Source organism: Catharus ustulatus, chromosome 22 (genome assembly GCF_009819885.2).
Source record: "Catharus ustulatus isolate bCatUst1 chromosome 22, bCatUst1.pri.v2, whole genome shotgun sequence".
NCBI classification, from domain to species: domain Eukaryota; kingdom Metazoa; phylum Chordata; class Aves; order Passeriformes; family Turdidae; genus Catharus; species Catharus ustulatus.
The window spans coordinates 4,961,567-4,982,242 of record NC_046242.1 but is presented as its reverse complement, the minus strand read 5'-3'; the positions used below and the strand labels follow the sequence as shown (position 1 = coordinate 4,982,242).

General features: G+C 46.9%; 1 protein-coding gene across 3 annotated transcripts in view; it reads right to left on the bottom strand.

Moving 5' to 3' along the window:
• SLC43A2 (solute carrier family 43 member 2) overlaps positions 1-20,676 on the bottom strand; it is a 31,439-nt gene continuing 10,763 nt past the window's right edge. For all 3 annotated transcript variants that reach the window (XM_033078169.1, XM_033078170.2, XM_033078171.1), the window contains 10 exons: positions 20,572-20,648; positions 14,522-14,614; positions 13,720-13,853; positions 13,108-13,310; positions 12,316-12,459; positions 8,903-9,041; positions 8,334-8,466; positions 7,437-7,510; positions 5,782-5,905; positions 1-4,980 (listed from right to left, as the gene is read on the bottom strand). In XM_033078169.1, the coding sequence (XP_032934060.1) occupies positions 4,819-4,980; positions 5,782-5,905; positions 7,437-7,510; positions 8,334-8,466; positions 8,903-9,041; positions 12,316-12,459; positions 13,108-13,310; positions 13,720-13,853; positions 14,522-14,614; positions 20,572-20,648 (1,283 nt within the window). In that variant the 3' untranslated portion in view covers positions 1-4,818. The remainder of the gene's footprint in view (positions 4,981-5,781; positions 5,906-7,436; positions 7,511-8,333; positions 8,467-8,902; positions 9,042-12,315; positions 12,460-13,107; positions 13,311-13,719; positions 13,854-14,521; positions 14,615-20,571; positions 20,649-20,676) is intronic.

The window sequence follows — 20,676 nt, the reverse complement described above, 5'->3', positions numbered from 1 at the left end:
TTAACTTATTATCACTTTATTTTGAGATAGTACTGCGAGAGTGCACATCACCTTACAAACACAGAGAAGATGACACGGGCCTGCCCCAAGGAGTTTACAATTCCACTTCAAACAAACACTACAAAAAATTCTGTGGACAGGAAAAGGTGGGAGAGGTAATGCTGGCAGGTTAAAGAGTTTTCTGAAAGAGGGGATTGTCCCCAGGATAAAAAGCAGGTGACAGAGGGTCAGGCACAAGGAATGACAAACAGCAACAGGATGACAGTGTGGAGCACAGGACACCTGGTAAAAACAGATTGTGCAGAGACAGGCTGGCAGCACATGGAGGACAACAGGGACCTGTGGGCTTCATAAGTAACATGTAAGACTGCAGCTACATAACACATCATTGTTTCAGCTATTCCAGAGAAGATAACATTGTGAATTATAAATCAGAAGTGGCCTTTTCGTTTTTAATTAAAAGAAACCCCAAACCAGCCCGTTCCCATCAGGAATCCTACTGCTATTATTTGCCATTATGAGCACTTTGCATTTTTAAACTGGGGTGTAGGAAATACCAAAAAGCTCTGCAGATGCACAAAAAAAAAATCAAAAGGAAAAAAAAAAGAGTAGCAAATATGCGTAGTTTAAAGAATTCATTCATTTTACCCTACAGTATCTGCTTTAAATTTTGGAGCATATTTTCCAAATTCATCAACCTGTCAAGAGGGAAATCTCCTACTTGAAAACATTGTAGTGATTTACAGACTTAGTTAAAATCTCATTATCCTGCAATTTTCCTTTGCAGACAGAGCATGAAGAGGCCAGGCTTTGCTGTGGGAGTTGAACATTTCAGCTGCTGTAGCAGCAGTGCAGTTAAGTTGGTATCTCAGCAAGATTTGCCCCTTTTTTTCTTCCCAGACGTCTGTGTCCAGTTTCATCTCAAGGATCCAGACACAGCTTTACTCAGTGACTGTCACAGTGTAAGTGTCCTATTCAGCAGAACAGCACAGCTTTTCTCTGCTCCCCTGACATGGTGTCACTGCATTAGTGCTGTAAAGGCTGTGTCAACAGGGCTTAGGTTCTGACAGATTAGTCAAGCAAAAAGCTGTCACCCTCCCTTCTCCACTGTGATTTCTTTTTTTTTTTTAAATACAAATGCATATTAAATGCATGTGGGAAGCTGGGAGCAGTGTCTCCAGAAGGTGCAATCACTTTGCACATCAACACCTTTGACTCTGAGGTACTCACAGGTCAGGTTTCTGCTTCCTTACATTCAGCTGGGGTTGCTTCCATGGAGGTTTTTCCCATGGCCACCCTCCTTGCACTTCCCACATGGATCAGGCTAAGGAGGTACAAAGGACATAAAAACCCCCAAGTCCTACTAATTCATTATTTAGGAATTATGAGAGAAGTTAAACACATTGACCTACATTAGAGTTATACAGATAAATGCATTTTTGATGCTAGCTGCTGTGACTCTCTCATCTTTGGCAGCCCATTTATTTTTCCCACAAGGTGGCTCATGCACATAGGGAGTGCATCAGGAATTGTCTTGGTCCTGGAAACACTCAGCTGGGAAGCAGCAATGCTGTTTTCCACTCCAATAATTATAACCAATAATTTTATTTCCCTAAGCACCAAGGGACAAGGCAAAGTGCCCCTGACCCACCACGTGTGACATGACCACCCCAGCTGTGTTTCTGCACTGTGCAAAACCATGTTAATAAGAATCTGACGGCAGAATCTTGCCCTCCACTGACCCCAGAGCTGCAGGAGGTGCAGCTCCGAAGCAGTTATGCCACAATCAGTAGTGTTTGCACATCTTATATAAAGATGCAGGTTTTTGATAGATAAATTTGAGATTGCTCTTGAAATTAGTTTGCTGCACGACTAGTATAAATAAATTTCACCCCATTAGATCAGACCAGTGTTTCACTTTGGCCCAGCATGCTTTCTCCAGCTTTGACCAGTTCCTACAAGACAGAATATGCAGACAAGTATCTTTCCTTGGCCTAACTTTCTTATTTACAGCAACTTAAAATCTCCCTGAGTAAGTGGATGCATCAGACTATTGTTTAACCAGCCTCTTTTGTTAAAAATTTGCTACTTCTGTTCCCCACTAGATTCTGCAGTAAAGAATTTCACAGTTTGACTTTGCATGGCCCCAGAACATGATCCCATGTGTCTGTTCAACCCTGAACAGCAAAAACCTCCCTCTGTACCCACCAGGACATGAACTCCTCACAGCTGACCAGCAGCTTCTGACCACCATGGCACATCAGTAGAGAAATCAAGCACACACATTCACCAGTTCATCAGATGAAACTGGATTTGAAGATATCCCTAATAAAGGGCAGGATCTGGGAGCTGGGGTAGGGAGGTAGATGGCAGAAATAAAAGTGTATTTTTTGAAGTATGTGCAACTAAATTAAAAGGCAGCAGCATCTCCACTAAGACTTCATTAAAATATGCCACTCTCTCTTCCACTATTTTGCTGAGACATTTGTAACAGGCATTTAAGTGACAAAAGAGTGAAAGAAATCACATTCAATTCTGAAACTGAGGTGGAAGTAATACTGGGCTAGCACACAAAACTCTGCTCTAGGACACTGAGACAATGGATGGAGGCTCACACACCTGATACTTAATCTGTCATTGTCATGTCACAATTATCTCTGAGGACTAGTCTCAAAATATTTAGAAGTAGTGTAGTACAAACTGCAGAAATCTGCAGAAAGCCCTCTGGCAGTCTAGGCAGGCTGTGCCACTGCTGGTGTGTCTCTGAACATGTATTTAAGACAGGTGACCAGGAAAATTAATCAAAACTCCACCTTCTTAATTATTGCTCAAAGAAAAGATGGAAAGCTCACCACCAAAAGATAAAAACTTCCAGAAGAATACAGTGTTGACAGCAGGCAGTAAGGCTGCCTTGAAACAAACACATTTAATAAAGGCAACACATTAAAAAAAAAAAAATCACAGATGTGTAAAATCCTCAAGTGGCGAGTCCTTCTGCACCGAGTGACCGAAGACTGGAAGGAGTGAGCAGCAGCAGGGACTGGAGAGGGCGCTGCTGGCCCATGGAGCGCTGGCACTGCCACCAGCCAGGGATCCCAGGAGCTCTGGGCTCTTCAGGAAAGCTGAAACCCTGCCCAGGCTGAGCTTCTGTCTCCTTCACCCCCCAGCGAAGGAATTAACCCCCAGCTGCCAGGTGAGGTCACAGCACAGCACTGCTTGTTGTACTTTTCCAACCAGACAAGGACAAGTTGAATGTCTGAGCCCCTGCCAGTTTGCAGTAAAACACCACCACTGGGTCTCCAGAATTGTTTTATTTCTGCCCCAACCTTCCCGCAGGCACCAGCTCGGCCCAGTGCACCCACCAGGAATGCTCATCCTCACCCCTGCACAGTCCTGCAGCTCCACTCAGTGCAGTGCTTGACACAGAGCTACAGAGCCTGAGCCACCGACCTCAACAAGAAGGTTAAGGGCAGAAAAATCTGCTTCAGACAAGGAAAACCTCTATAAAAATAAGCAGGTTAAAAATTCCCTTTCTATTCCCTCCCTGGTGTGAACAGGCCTGGGGCACCTTTACCCACACATATTGCTCTGACAGCCAGCTTCACCATACAATCACCAGGTGCTCTGTCCAGACAGAGCAGCAACATTGTAGAAGGCTCCTAGAACAGCCAAACTGGCAGCATTTTGGTCAGTCACAGTAACCTGGTGTTCAGCAGCTTAGTGACCATCATAGCAAGGTAAATAAGCTAAAGGAAAAATGACATCAGCACATCACCCTGCCACATGTCCACAGGATCCAGTTACCAGACACAAAGGAGTGTTCTGCACTCTCGGTGCTTTCCACCAGCAGGGCAGCTCACAGCCCATGGACACCAAGGTAGCTGGAGCCCCAGAACTCAGCTCCAAGAAGCTTCTCCACTTTACTGAACACACATTGCTGCTCCCCTCCCAGGGTCATGTCAGGGGGCAAGAGGCAAAAGGCAACAAGTCTCAAAGCACTTCATCGGTAAACAAGATCCAGTTCTTAGAGGCTCCAGGACTGCAGACAGTTTAAAACACGGACAGGTGAGTTTGTGAACCGGGAAGAAGAGGAATTCCAGACCTCTCAAGGCTTGTCTAGGACCAGCAGTCCACTACAGGCTCTTCATTTCAGTGTGGAAGGCAGATCCATTGCTCACAGTCTGTGTCATTTGCAGTAATAGAAGGTTTGGGAGCTGTCAGTGCTAGCAGCCAACATTTAGCAATACACTGAAGCTGTGCTCATACACATAGGAACAAAAACCCCTTCCCTGCCTCAGAAACAGGGATATATCTGGAGAGACAGTAAAACCACTGGGTCCAGCTACACATCAAGCAGAAAGACCATTACAGAGCCTTGGGGAGGGAGGAGAGTGCAGCTTGCATCCGAGACTGTGTCAGCCAAGTCTGGGGGAAGAGGGCAAGAAAACTGCAGTGCGTGACATTTGCAAACTCAAATTATGGTCTGTCTTCCCTCTTCCCCCATCCCTCTATTCCTTCTCTCCCCAGATTCCTATGCAAACTCTCTGCTGCTGGAGAGTGTGATCAGGGGATAATTTAAGACACAATATCTGTGTGGCCTTTATAAAAAGGAAAAGTGTCCCATGTTTTGGAGTAAGGAGGGGGAAGTCTCCTCCTGCCATATATCTGAGGAAATCTCAGTCATGATGTCCAGCCCTCACTCCAGTGATGAGCAAAGACTGGCAGAGCCAGGGGAGAAAAGTCCTGGCTTACACCACAGGTAGAACCCACAGATGTGGTAGGAACTTGTACAGGGGAAGTTGTACATGGAGCACCAGTTTAAACAAAGGCTTCCTCAGTGGGAGTGCCATTGATTTTGAAGAAGAGTTTGGCATCTTCCAGCTTCTGCTGTTTTTCTCTCTCTAGCCTGCGCCTGTAGCAGACCAGGTAGATTGGGAGGCAGAAACCCAGGAGGCTCATGCCAAGCAAGCCAACATTCACCTGCAGGAGGAAAGCAAACCAAAATTAGGTTGGTTAAGAGAAGACAACAACCCAGTCATGCATGCAGCATTGTCAGAGCCCATCCCACATCACCCAGCTGTGGGCAAAACAGGAGACGCCCTGCTCCGTGTGCTGGCAACATCCTCCACTGTTTTTATATTTACATGCCCAGAGCACCTTGTGTGTACAAGCTAAATGCTGCAAGAGTTTGTCACTCTGGATTATGGCAGTGGGAGTCTTGTTCCACAGAACAGGCAAGGTTATTTGAGCTGCAGGTGTTTCACACCAAGTTTGAAGTGCAACAGGGGTGGGCACACGTAGCCTAGAGAGCAGAATTCTCCCCAAGACCACCTATGTCATGATTTTATTGAGCTGCCCAGACTCTCAGCAAGACACCACATTAGCCCTGCCCTCAACAGCCATTTGGCTTTTTGGACATTAGCATCAGCAATCCAAAATTTACTGGTAATGGTAGCTCGTAGCTCTCCTGAATTTTCGGTTTCCGTACACTCACCCATTTTAACTTGAGAAATTCTGACTCACCACATTAACTGTTAATGGAAAGCATTCCCTTCCTCCCTTTCCATACACCAAAAGGGTTACTGCCTTTCCTGCCCATGGAGTCATTACTCACACAGGGAAAGGTCTCCTGGACAGCACCAAGGTAACAGTTTGAGGGACATGTAAAATTACAGCTGTTTTTAACCTTGGTCCATGCACAGGAGTCCTTTTTTGTTTCCCAATAAATGAGCCAAAAATCATCTTAACCCCCAAGTTTTCCCATCAAAACTGAGAACTTGCCCAGAGGGGGTCTCCTTGCAAAGGTCCCGTCAGTGCCATGAAGAGAGGCTGCTGCAGAAGGGCAAAGAGGGCACTGATCAACGACTGCAGCCCTGTCAAGCTGCCAAACTGAGTCGAGGGGTATCTGTCAACAAAGAAAGCAACAGCTTTATTATGTGTCACCTTGACTGCTCACATCAGCCAGGTCAGGTTGCATTCCCAGCCCAGCAACAGCACAGACCAACGTGAGAGCACAGTCCCAAGACAGGCACAATGTGCAGAGCTCCCTCCTGCACTGCAATATCAGATCCAGCACTTGTTTTGTTTTGCAGCTCTGAGGGCAGGTGGAGGTGCTTATACAGCTCCTGCTCCTATTGCACAGGGAGCAGAGTGTTGATATTTACATGTTAAAAGCAGGGCCTCTTTATCCAGATGACAACACTTGTGGCTGAGCAATCATTTTCAACTGGTCATAACAATTTGCTCCCTTTGGAAGGGATTGAAACCTGCACAACAGGTTAGTGTTTTCCTTTTTGGAGGACAAGTCTAATCCTATGTCAAACTAAACAACACTGTTGACTGGCAAGTGCTATTATCAGATAATAATGGAAAAATAAATTTCAGGAATCATCTAACATCTTTCTCTTTCCATGACTGAGCAGTATTTAAAAAGGCTCAGGTTAAACTAAATTTGGAAAGAAAGAAGCAAATCAAAACCTGCAAATATTCAAAAAAGCCACATTCTAAGAAAAAATACCTCAACTGCAGGAAGTTCCAGAGTTGAAATGGCCAAATAGGATTAGCTTACAAGTAAGGTGATACGTACTGCAACATACATTTATTTACCTTGCCCAAGACAAATATTTTGCTTCTGTCTGCCAGGGAACCAAGAGTTTATACATTTCTGAAGCAGAATGTGCTGGATGTGTTTCTAGGCTGGATTTCCCAGACTCAGGGATCTAAACCTTTGGCAGAAAGGGTCTGTGGAGCTGTGGAGTCTCCATCCACTGAGATACTCAAAACAGAATCAGTTGCACTCCTGGACAACCTGCACTAGCTGACCTTGGTCTTGAGAGCTCCCTTACCACCTCAAAAGATCTGATTCCCTGAAAGAGAACAGCTCCTCTTTGTTCCTCTGTCCAACCTCCCAGCACTGAGGGACAGATCTGTTTTCAAGGCCAAAAGCATTGCTTAATGAGGAAGAGAGTATTTAGATTCAGCTATTGATAACTTGCTAAGTTGGCAACAGGATGGGTGATCTGTCCTGGGAAAGGGAGGAGGCATCACTAATGGTATCTTGAGCAATGTTTTACCAAAGTCAACTTCAGAGGAGAGCAGCAGCCATGTTTTCAGTCATGTTAATGTTTTACCTGGGCACATGCACACATGTGCTCACTGCAGGACAAAAAAAGCCTTGAGTTTTTACTCTATAACCTGAGTGTCAATAGCTCAGTGTCACGTGAAGCCCACACATAGCTGTGCTTATCTCTGTTGCTAAACAAGGAAAACACTGGGATTTCAGTCCAGCCATTGTTATGTCTAGAGGTAACTGAGGAAACAAGTTGCATCATTTTTCCCCTCTGACCATGAAGACCTCATTCCTGATATCTCTTCTCCCCTGGACAGCCCATCATCCCAAACCCGTTTATCCATTTTATAGGGAACCAGAGACTTACACAGCTGCATAGAGACCTCCCACAGCTGAGTGGATGAATCCTCTCACAATTGTGTGCAAAATGAAGGACAGAATCTGAAAAAAAAAAAAAGCAGAAAAGGTCACATCCCAGACACCCACCCAGGTGGGCTGGCCCCAACACCAGCCATTCCTAAAAGTTCTTTTTAGGTAGGATTGGGAAACCCAGACCCAAAACCTGAAATATCAGCCTGAGGGAAGAAATGTGTACTTGTCTCCAGGCACTGCTTTTCCTCACTCTGCACACACACAAGACCTCTGTCACTGCTGCAAGGATGTGTCCCCAGCAACCCATGGCCAGGATCACAATGCTTTTCCATGGCCACCCATTTAGTTAATTTTCCACAAGTTATTGCAGACAACATGCAGCCATGAGCAAACTGCAGCTGTTTGCCTACATCATCAAGGCGTGTTTAAGTATACCATAAAATCACTAAACTGCTCTGCCAAAAATAGGTGGTGCCACAGAATAAATATTTTAACAGGTTTATAATCCCACAGGTACCATTGGGAACAGGAGTTGATGGAGGAATAACCTGCTGTACACATCACCATGTTATGCTTCTTGCAGTAAGTTTTTCCAACCTTCAGCAGCTTAAATCAAGCCCAGTTTAAATGTAGGATCTTGGTGGGCAAGAATTTGTTGTCACACAGGCCAGTTGTAGAAACTTTTAAGTGCAAATAAATTGTGAATTAAATAGCATTTTAACTATAGCTGCTTGTTCAGGTTTTCCAAGAGATGTAAACTGCACAGTGTTTTGTTTCAGCTCTAGAAGTGGGGTTTCCAAAGCAGGATGGAAGGTTCCCAGCAGGGCCAGTCCCAGCCCTCCTGCCACTGCCCTGTCATTCTGCCAGCTCCCCACCCATTTCACCCACACACCTGCAAGGGCAGGTTAGGGATAAGACAGGTGATTCCAAATCCAACCAGCAGGAAGTTGGTGAATACAAAGGCATTGGTGGCGTTGGTGATTTTCTGGATCTGACGGTCACGCTTTTTCTTTTTCTTGTCACCTCTGGAAGGACAGCAAAACCTGAGTTACAAACACATGCCAGCAGCTGCTGGAACTCACAGCAAGATTCTGCTCACATCACATCAGCTCTAGCTACAGCAGTTTGGCTACAGATCTGCCTATGGAGGTGCTGGGATCTCCACCAGTGGAAGCTGAGGAACATCTGGGTAATTATTTCAGTGCTGTTACTCTTACTCTCAGGCTAGGAGGGAAGTCTGAGCCTCTCCTGCTACAACTTAAATTTGCTCTTCTTGACTGATCTTAGTGGACATGGAAGATAGTCTGCTCCTTTCCTCTGCAATTATCAAGTCTTCCTTCAGGCTTTCTTTTCTATACTGAAGAGCCAATATTCTTTCCAGTCTTTCATCCCACAACACACAAGGCAGAGCAGAGGGGGCCTGCCAGGTGCTGCATGTCCCGTGTGGGGCACACTACGCACTGCTCAGCGCTGCTCTCCTCATTCTCTTCTGGGCCATCATCACACTCTTTCATTCTCCAGTCCATGATGCACCCGATCACAGGCGCTGTCAGCAGGCACAGCAGCTGCAGGACCCCGAAAATGGAAGTGTACAGAGCCACTGTAGGGAAAAAAAAAATTAAATAGTTAAAAAATATGACCAAAACCTGCCCACTGATCACCTCTCTTATTAAAATCCCAGCCACTCATCAACCTTTCCATCATACTGGGCACATTTCCTTCAGCCTTCTGATCCTGCACTGGAATTCTCTGGGCAGCAGCAGGTAGGGCTCCAAAAATGGGGACACATCACCCACTTAGCAACAGTGAGGTTTATTCTGGGCAGGACAGGTTTGTATAAGCTTTGTGTGCTGCACAGTCAGACCTGCTTTAGTCACCTCCCCTCCTGCCTTGCTGGGAGCTGCAGCTCCAGCTGGAATGCTCCAGTGAGGACAATCAGGCTGGCAAGGTGAGGACTAACCCAGTTTGTGCTGAATGGACAAGTTCAGAAGAAAGGGGACAGGAGACTCACATCAAAAAAATCACAGCCTTTCCCAGCAATTGTTAAAAAGCTCAAAGTGATGAAAATTTCGTGCTAACAATAAGAGAAGTGTCTCCATGGCTTGCTAAGGGAAAGCTGATGCCAGCGGACTCAGAAGAAATTGTCCCCTCCTGTTACTGAGCAGTTCCCCCACCCTGCAAGGCTTTTTTCCACTTCCTCTCAGCAGCCCACGTGATGGTTGAGGCACCACACTGAAGGGCTGGTGAGTCATGGTGTGCCACAGCTCTGAAATAAGGATGTAGCTCTGAAACTGCTTCTCTCAGCACAGAGCACAACTTACAGCCCTGTAAGCAAAACAGCTTAAATTTTAATTTCTCTATCCCATTTTTAAGTCTAGTCAAAGCAGTCCAGCCAGGATTTCCACCAAAATCCACTTGGTAATGGAGAGAAAGTTTCCAACAAGCCTCTTTGTCCCTCACAGGGCAGCAAACCCCAGCATGGCTGCTCTGCTGTGCCCAAGCATGGCACCTGGTGATCTTTTCCTGGCTCCAGCTGCTGGCAAAAGAGCTGAGAGGAACTTCCAAGCTCACATTCATGGCCCTGTTCCTCCCACAAAGACAAGCCCTGAAGTGACCCCACATCCCCTCTCATTATAGCAACTGCTGCAGCCAAGAGAAACAGGTGGCATCACTCTCTATGAACACTGCAGGAGCTGATTTACTGTTGTCTGGTTATTTTTTAATAGAGGGTAAGGAGCAAGCCATGCTGTCATGTTTTGCCTCTTTATGCTACCCTGAACACTTAATCTTAGGCTCTAAACAACAAGGGCAGAGGCCAGCTCGAATTAGGGAGTGAAATTTATTGGGACAGCAAGAGGAGAGGAGAGACAGTAGCTGCTACAAAACAAGAACCCCTCAGCTTATCTGTCATCTTCAAAACCATTCCTTCCCAAGGAGAAAAAGCAAGAAAGGAAGCACACATGGGCACAAGCCTTTACATTCCCTGGTTTAGATGCTTTTCCCTGAAAACTACCCTGAGCAAGCACCTCACACAGCTGAGTTTTCCAGCCCTGATTCTCCCCAAGGTTTCTCAGTATCACCGCATCTGAGAGCAAGGTGACAATTTATGAGAGATACAGACAAATTTCAGGTTCTAGGCATAGCAGGTCTACACTCCCCTGCCTTCCTACAACACAATTACACATAATTTACAGAATGAGCCCTTAAGCTTCCTCCTCATCTTTTGGGGGGTTTCAGCAGATAAATAGCCAGAGGCTGACTGCTCTCTCCACCTTTTGGTTTCCTGACAGGTTTAAGTCACCAGAACCTGCACAGAAAGAACTTTCAAGGACACTGTGCCTCACTGCAATTAACCTTCACTACTCATCTGCATGATTTGCCCCCCATCCTTCTCTCCTGTTGTAATCCCAGGAATATTTAACTTTTTTTTTTTCTTCTAACACTTGCAGGGTTTCACTGAGCTCTCTTCCCTCACTCAGTGTTCCCAAGGGCAGCTGCAGGTGGAGGGAGCTCCCTGAGCAAACCCCACCCAAGAGAAGAAATGCAGGGAGCAGGAAGAATGTGAGGGAGCAGCATCCCATCCTCTCCTGATGCACACACAGATTACATTTCTAGAGAGCTGCACGTGCCTTGGAACTGCTCTTACACAGAGCCTGACACTGCTGAGACCAGACAATACCACTGTTTTGCTGATGCCATGGAAACACCAAGACAGCAACTGCACTGCAATGAGCCCAGGCTACACTCGGGGGGAGGAGGGAAAAAAATAGGAAAAAATCTTAAAGGTGGCACAGAAAAATTGCAGTACACTCCAGGGGCACAATCCCTGTTCTAGCAAGGAGCTTGAGCTAAGCAGAATTGGCAGCTTATGTAGTTAATATTGATTCTGAAATTCCAAGGAGGGGATGAGATGGAAAGAAAGGAAAATTAAATTAGTACAGCAAGCCAGGGTAAAAATAAATAATAATTTTTTAAAAAGCAATGTCAGAGTTACAAGGTAAGCAGAAAAGGAAACAGTGTGAAGTGTGTCCTGTTTTACTGTTTAATGTCTAAGCTGGCTCCTGTGCCAGCAGATAAAAAGCTGAATGCTGCAGGATGTCAAAGGCACAAGAAACAAAACAATTCAGGGAATGCCAGGGCACTTGGAGTTTCCTTCCCTCCCCCAGAGCTCACTCCTGTTTTCAGAGTGCCTCTTGATTTATCAGCTTCATGCAATCCAGATTTAACAAGTTCAAACTGGATCTTACTACAAAGGACAAGAACAAAACAAAAAAAAGGCTAAGTTCTGTTTTGCAATCCTGGGTATTTTTGACAGTAAACTAATGTACTCTTTCCTGTTTGCTCCATGAACTCCATCAGAACTATAAATGCAGAGAGTCCAGCACAGGGAACACCCCTGAGCCCCCCCAGCACCCACCAAGCTGCACAAAAACCAGCTCTGACCTCACTTCTCCCACCCCTGGGTGCACCAAGTCCAACCATTACTCATGAGAGTCAGCTGCTCTGATTCTCTGCTTGCTTGGGTGAAGTTAAGCAAATACCTGATGAAATAGGTTTTCCAGTTTAAATAAAAATTATCATATTCCACTCCCAGGGGCTACTTGCCTGTGTGGGGGAATAACATGGGGCAGCATTTGACAGACACAGGGCTAAAATTAGCTTGACATTCAAGTGTCTGCCTCTCTGCCCCTCTGTGCTGGGCTGCTTCCAGCCCTGCCCTGGACCCTCCCAGCAGCTGTCAGTGCACTTGGACACCATGGACTGCCCTACACAGAGGATGTGCTGAGTAATCAGCTGCTCTGCCTTCCCTGACCCAATCTGGGTCAGCTCCCAGCCCCAAGGAAGCAGGTAAAGGTCTCCAGAGGTTCCCCTACCTTGACTTGGATCTCCAGACAGAAACTCCAGGATGGTGTTCATGGCTCCCATGTAGAAGATGAGCCTCAGCTGAGTGACACACATGGTGATAAGGCTGAGCAACAGGATGGGGCTGAAGACACTCTTCATGAAGGAGGGAGTAGCTGCAGAAGGAATAACAGACTCTCTGAAGGAGGCAGTACCCCCTGGAAAACACGATTTTGCCTGTGCCCAAGTAGATCCTCTCCTGGCTAGAAGTGGCAGTGGCAGCTCCAAGGAGTTCACCTGGTGCCTTACAAGCTCCCATAATCAACAGCTGCAGGTGCCTGGAGTTTGGCTACCAGTGACTGGGGCAAGGAACCAGGAAAGAAGCTTGCCTGACTCAGTGGATTAGGACAAAAAGAAGCCTCAAACCATTTGTTTCCACCATCCCAGGCTGGAATGGGGCTTTGAGCAATGTGTTCTGGTAGAAGAGGGGAATGAAATGATCTTTAAGGTCTCTTGCAAGTCAAACCATTCTGTGATGCCATTGGTCATGATGGCAACAATCCACCAAGAGCCAGCAGTGACCACCTGCCCTGTCCCCCTGCAGCCACACCAGCTCCCATGTGCTGTCCCCACCACTGGCTGCACCATTTATATTCAGGAAAGGACACAAGGACAGGAGTCTTTATATAACTCAACTCATGTTCCAGTCCTGGTGGCTGGCACAAGGCCCTGGCAACACCTGGATCACCTCTTGCTCCCTCCCAGACAGGTCTGGAGCAGAGCAGGGAGGCCAACAGCACCCTGGGGCACCCCCAGAACCACACCTGCACTGTCAGGCTGGCACTTCACTTCCAGGTCCACTGTAGACAGACAGAGCTTGTTGTTCTCCTGCAAAGCTGCAGGCTCCTTGGGGCCCTTCATGGAGCTCCCCACGCTGAGACGGCGCCCCACGGTCGTCACCTGCTTGTAGAACTGCTTCCCAGTGATTTTGTGGTCAAATCCCAGCCAGCTGAACTTTATTTTCACCCTGTTGGGTTGCAAAGAGCAGGAGAGCTGCAGCACAGGGTGAGGAGTCAGAGGCAGCAATGCTGCAGGAGTCAGAAAGGCTGTTTGTGGATTTAAGGCACTGGTTTCCATTACAGACCCACCAATGGTTTGGATCCAGAGCACGCTGAGATACTTTCCCTGGACCAACTTGGCATAAATCAATATAAAAATACTTATGACCAGGAACAGAGCATTTTCCCTTTGTAATTCCCACAGTTTGGAAAGTTCCACTCCCCACAGGTATTCACATGCTAGTGACAGGCAGAAATCCTCATCCTAAGAGGTGTCAGCAATAAACAACATGCAAGGGGTTCCCTGTCTACTCCTCTAAATCCTTTGTGCCAGCCCTTCCTAGAGGATCAGGAATGGGATTAACCCTGGAGACTTACGAGTAGTCCATGTCTTCTGGTCCTGGGAAAGGCTCCAGGGGCCAGTTGAAGAAGCAGTTGAGGAAAACAAGTCCTGCACAGCTTGCCCAGACAAGCAGAATAAGGATGAAGGAGACCCCAAAGTCATAGATAACCTGGAAATCACAAGGGAATATTGTTTTGGCAAAAGGATTTCTCAGTATTCTTAGAATGAATTCTGAGAGGAACAGGGAAAGAAGAACATCATGATCCACTTAAAATGGGTTAAACTCAGTGGCAACAAAGTGGTAACAAAAAGTGTTAACAGTGGTAACAAAAGTGGCAACAAAAAAAAAATTGTCACAATTTTGCTACAAGGACCTTGTTGCAAAACCAGCAGGAATTTCCCTGCTGCAATGAAACATCCGTGGTTCAGAACCAGGTGCTCTACACAGGTGACCACCTCGTGTCCCTTCAGTGCTATGTGCCTGAAAATGTTCAAAGCCAACCACTGGGGACAATCACACAGATAAAATATACATATGTGCAATAAATATATATATATATATATACACACAACTTAGATTAACAAAGCAACCTTTTCTAAAAAAATATTCAGTTTTTCACTTCTACTTTAAAATTTTCTATCTGCTGCATTCTTGAAACAGTCACTTGGGAAGTCTCTAATACAGACAGGAACTGAATCTTACAACTGCACATCCCTAAAAAAAGTGCTTTAGCAAAAAGTCCCTTTTTCTTGCCACATTATTGCTAAATGGGGCAAGACAGCAGCACAACACCAACACAACACCACCAGTCACGAGCCTTGATGCCACAGCCTCACCTTGATTCCTGGAAAAGTCACAGCAGAGGAAGCATAGGAGCCAATCATCAGAGCAATGAACGTGGAACGAAGGTCACCAAACATGTTGGGCAGCTGGGGACAGAAAAAAAAAAAAAAAAATCAGTTGAAATAGATTGCTGCCAAGGGAACGAGGCTTTCTCAAGAAGATATTGGCATTTAGGATTAATTCTCCTGGACACCAGAATGTGAAACAGCCAGTTTGACTTAGGCATGACTTAGCTCTTCAAGATATTATTCTGCAGGTTGCACTGGTGTCTCCAGAGACAGGGAATGTCTACAATCTGAGATTTATGTGCTTACTGGCACTGCTCCTTTCCAGCCTGACAGCATATTTTGCATCATTCACCTTCAGCACAGGAGCATTTGCTGTTGTGCTTTAAGAGCTCCTTGCCCCCAACCACTTTTCCTCTCCCACAAACATGCCCAAATTCTCTGTTTAGTGAAGGGTTGTTAGACACAGGCTGCAGCCTTTAACACACCCTGCAACACCTTGAACTGCCTGCTTTGTTTATGCACCTTGGGTCAGCACCCAAATCCTCTGCAGCAGACCAGAAAGTTCCTGTTATAACAAGAAGGAGCAGAGACACAAACGGTGCTGCTGTTGCCATTTCCATTTCTAGCCATCCCCTTCTGTGGCAGCAGACTCTGCTGATCATTTCTGCATCACTGGGATGGCTCAGATGCCTCAGCACACTATCCCAGAGCTAGGTGCAGGGAAGGAATCACAAACAGATATCCAAGGATTTACTGCTCAACTCTGCAGCAAGCAACACCTGACATTGCTACTCCTGCCACCCACTTCAGTGCCTGGGCTCCCATCAGGTGTGCTGGCACTGCTGAGAGCAGACCAGGCTGGTTCTGCAAGGATCTGTTGGGAAAGCAAAGCTCTCAGTGAGGACAGCCAGCAGCAGCTCACAGAAAACACTTCTGCCACCTGAACAGCAAAAATCACTCCCAGGGTGGCTCACCAGACCTGCTTCCACTCCAGATCCAAAGGCAGAAAACAGCTGGGAGAGCTTCCTACCCTCCTGGGAAAATAAAATCTCTCTGTTTTCGTGAACAAGTTTTCATCACTCACTAAAGCTGGCCTGGAAACTGGAAATTACAGGGAGAAATGTCAGGTTATGGAGAGTAGCTGGTCAATGGGCAGAGATGCTGCTGCAGGCTGGCAGATTTCCCTCCCACCTCCTTTTTTTTGGGTCACTTAGTCCCCACATTCACTTGAGCATCACCACCACGTCAGCCTCAGAGGGCCTCAAAGCAGGACACTGCAGATGCCTTCTAGGACTGAAAGCACAGCCCTTCCTCTGTGCAGAGCCTGCTGAACAGAATGATTCAGAAAATATCAGCCTGAGCAAGCAAGTGCTGCCATCACACTCCCCTTGCAGGGCTGAAAAACAATCCCATCTTTCCCAGGAGCAGCATATAAGGCAAGCAAATCTGGCTTGTGTCACGGCGTGTTTACAAGGCAAGTATTCCTGTGCAGGACCCATCTGGCTGTTTATCATCTCACTGCAGAGCTTCCTATGCACTGCAGCCTGCAGGTCCTCACATAACCCCTGGCTGGGCAGCAGCAGCAATATGTGCTGAGCCTGATGCTGCCCTGAACCCCAGAGGAGGAGGAGGAGGCTGAGCTGCTCTGCAGAGCATCCCCACACCCATCGTGATCCCGCATGCGGGAGAGCTGCCAGCAGGCTGCTCCTGGGAGCTGCAGACAGGAAACGGCTCAAGGATCCAAAGGTCTGTTACCAGGCACTGAAAAATCTCCTCTTGGAAGCACTGGCCTCAATTTACACACTCCCAGAAAGCAGCATCTGCAGAGTGGAATAGCTGAGGCTGGGTGCTGTCAGCAGGATGGGCATTTGCTTCATCCCAAAACTAAAATAATATCCAGGAATTCCAACCAAACTGCTGTTCCTGCTGGGGAGCTCAGGGCAGGGCAGGAGCTGCACAAACACAGCTGCTTCTTGGCTTGGGCTGGTTTTCCCCAGAGATCCAGAGTCCACAAAAAGCCGTTTTTATACAGCAGGCAAGGAACTTGCAGGTGGTTCCTCCTGCTCCGAGGGCTACTGGAGACACAGAACAGGCAGCCACAACCAGAAGAACCCAAAGCTGCTTCTGCCTTGATGGGGACAGAAGTCCTAGAAAGGCTAAAGATTTCCTAAAATCCAATTTGGCACCAAGCAAGCAGCCAGATTAAAAAAATTGGACAGAAGAGATTTAATGTCTTATCCAGCCCAATCAAAGCAAACTGCAAAGACTGAGCACTTGGAAGGGAGAGAAATGTGGGACTACCTGGAGGGGCAGAGGGGAGATGAAGGGGAAAAAAAAAACTCCTTCAAGGCCAGGAAACCTCTCAGACTATGCCAGCACTGGCACTGCCTGTGCAGGTCTCATCTAAAGACCAGCTACAAAAATAACATGCAATATTTACCAAGTCATTTTTCATGCTGTCTTTATAGTAGCAAGCATTGGAAAAAATGAACCACAGAGAGGAGGGGTAAAAAAAAAATCCAACAAAAAACACAAGCCACGGAGCAAGTGAGCTCTGTTTTTCTGCCACCAAAAAGGAGCTAATCCTCATTCTGATCTCATCCCCCCAGGCCAGAAGTGACTCCTCCACTAACTTCTGCCCGTTCTGGTATGACAGCTCCAATTCTGCAAGACCTGTGACGACAGAAACGCTTAAGCCTTTTGTTTAAAGGTCACTAATACTCAATGTACCATTAACTTTATGCCCTGTCACAACGGTATTCAGTGAATGTTGCCACACGTAACTGTTTTTTACTGGAATCCTTTATTGCAGGTCTGTAATCCTAAACTGATAAATCATTTCCTCTTGCAGATATTTTTTTTTCCTCATCTGCCCTACAGTGAGTTTATAATAATTTATATTGTTTTCCAGCTTTTCCCTGGAGATATTCCATATACAAAAGATGGAACAGCATTGCTACCAAACCCTGTTTCCCTCCTCTTGCAAGTAAAGTTTGAAAGAACAGTAGAAAAAAAAATAAATCAAGGCATTGAGAACTACTGAAAAATGGTATTTTTGTTCAATTAAACTTTGTTTTCCCTATTGGGGGTGTATTTGGAAGTTACACAGACACTAAAAATACATTCTGCAGGAAAACCTCAAACTGCCCCTTTGCCCAAAGCATATGGAAACTCCTGTTCCCATTCTCCAGCAAACAAAAGCTCACAGAGCCCTAAGTTCTCCTAATATTTCCAAGCAAAGATTCCCTACACAGAGATATCCTCCCCCCGATTAAAGGGGGCTGTTTGCAGCAGAAAATCAGAGCAAAGCAGCTGTAATTCTTTGAAAGGAAAACAGGACAGAGAACAATCTATAAAAGGCTCTTTGTGGTAATTTATCACACATGTTTATTCCTTTGCATGAAATAGCTTCGGAGCAGAACCAGCGCCAGATTCCTGTGCTGCTGTCAGAGCCACCAGCACAGATCTGTTTCCATTTCCAATCTTCACTTATATTGGCCAAGAGCAAGTCACGAGGCAGAACTCTCCCCTCTGCATTTTAACAACAGGCACAGCCTGACCTTGTTCCCAGAACTGGGATCTGTTTGCTGGCTGCCCCCTCCTCTCCAAGCCACAGCCCAGGCACCCAGGAACAGCAGCTTGTTTTGGCTCCACAGCTTGCCATGTGCTTCCATGATACCCTGGGGACTTGTTGCTGAAAAAGGCTTTAAATTCAAGAGGCAAAGCTTTGTGCAGCACTGTCCCAGGCTCTAATCCTCAGAGATCCCCTTTATCCCTGTCTCAGGGTCCCTGCCACCAGATCACACCATGTCCTTGGGAGGTGCCAACACCTGAACCCCCACAGGCTGGGTTTTAGGGACACCCTGGCACCAAGCAGCAACCAAAACTTGCCTGGGGTGGCCAAGGACCATTGCAGCAGTGGGTGTGACCCATTTCCTGGAGCACCTCGGGTCACCTGCAGCTGGCAGGAGCAGGAGTCACCTTGCTGTGACTCGTGTGCACTCAGCAGCCAGCGTCTGTGGCAGCCAGGTTGAGCTCCCCAGCACCAGCAGGGCTCATCTCCTCGGTAATCAACGTCCTTACAAAGCTCTTTTGAGTGTCCCCAAAGCTCTTTTGAGTGTCCCCTTTCAGCGTTCCCAGGCACAAGGCGGAGCACAGCGTGTTCAGGCCACGTCACCCACAGCCCACAAGCCACGGGCTTGTCCCTGTGTCCCTCCCTCGCCTGTCCCCAGGGGCCACAGCTGGAGGGAATCCACAAGACGTCACCCTGTGACAGCAGAAGATGCCTCTTGACACACCAAGTGCAGCTTGCAAGCAGAATGGTAAAGCTGTAAGCTGCCAGCAACCAAAATACAGCTGGTTCTAACTGCTGGTACAGCACAGCTAGGCTGGGGTGCAGGTGAAGAAGTGCTTCCCTCCCACTTCAGGCTATTTTTAATCACATTCACACGCCCCAGGTACCCAAATGCCTCCGTGCAGCTGCACAAGCAGCTACACCTGCCTGCAAATCGGAGAAGTCAGGCCTGAAGCCACCCCAGCTCTTTGCAGAGCACACAGAGGGGATGGATTCCACCTGAGGCATCAGTGTGACCTCAACATCACTGCCTCCTTCAGACCTCCTCCAGGCTTGGATCTCCTCTTGGAAGGTCTGACCTTGCTCCTGCTGCTCCTTGGCACTGCAGAACTGGCTCACTAATGAGGGCACTATTAAGTGGCTTTGCTTACTCCTGCTGCTCAAAGCCACAGCACAGCACACCCAATCTATTCCTGCCCTCACTCCTATCATCACCAGTGATTCTAAAATAATCTGTGACCCCTTAATAATCACCCAGAGAGACAATAATCAATGCTGGCAGCAGCAGGATGGGAATCCTCTCCTCTCCCACAGCACTACTGACATGCTCCTCTCTTCCTTGTTTTTATCTGAAGCAGGATGGCATTTGCCTCACAGCTCCTTGGGGTCACAGTCAAGGTTTCCAGTGAAGAACACCACAAATGAAAGAGAGAACAACATCTGCACAAGAGTTCAAAAAGCTCTGAGTACTCAGAAAGCTCTGAGTACAAGAAAGCAACAGCAGCAGCAAAACCACAGTACACAGAGTGCTCTCTAAAGCCAGCCCCTGCCAAAGTGAGGTCTCAGGACTTCAGCCAGTGTCTAAGCTCTGGTAAATTAGAGGTAACTTCAACAGGAAGTTTTACTTCAACAGCAAGTTCAAGGTAGTACAGTGCAAATGTGAAAGTTTTCAACTACAGTTCAGGAAAAAAAAAATTAAAAAAAATTAAAAAATTCGGTGCTTCCCAGGCTTGTTTTCTGGGCGCCTTTCCACCCAGCCCTGTTTGAGCCACACTGACAACAATCAGGGTAATGAGGCAGAAAATAAAGCAGTTATTTGGAGAATGATACTGCTTCTGCCTCCAGGCAGAAAGAACCCCAAAACGTACAGATCCAGCTGACAGTTGTTGACCAAAGCTTTCCACACAATCCTGGACATATCCAAGTGGGCTGTGCACACCCAACAACAACTCAGCATTTCTAAGGAAGCCTGTGAGGGACTCTCACCCTTCTGAAAAGCAAAAATCTTTTGTGATGAAGAAGAACCATGTTCCTGGGGTGAGATGCAAGCTGTGCTTGCAGAAAGCTGGCCATACCCAGCTGCAAGGGTCTGTGCCCTGCTGATTCCTTCAGCACTGTGTCAGTGCTAAATCCAGTGCAAACACACGTCCAGCCTGTGCCAAGCAGCTGAGCACTGCATGTACAGGCACATTATGAGTCCTAAACAAAAACACTTCCTTTTTTTTCTCCCCACCTTCACCTGAGATGTAACAGGCAGGTGAAAAAAAAATAAAAGGATTGGGGAAAACAAGCTTTAGAATAACAACCAAGGACTCGCTCCCAAGGGTGACTGACCCTTTGTACCAAACACAAACACGTGCTATTCAAGCCACAGGCAGAAGATCCACTTTGTTCCTGCCTGCCAGCCCAGCCTGCAGCCACAGGGAGGGATAAAACAGTCAGGTAGTAACTCTTCACTTACCGTGAGTGATGTGAAGGTCATGCACATCCCACCAAAGCCATTCAGAGCCAGGGCAATGAATATCAGCACAGACAGAGCTGCAACAATAAAAACCTGCCCTCAGCT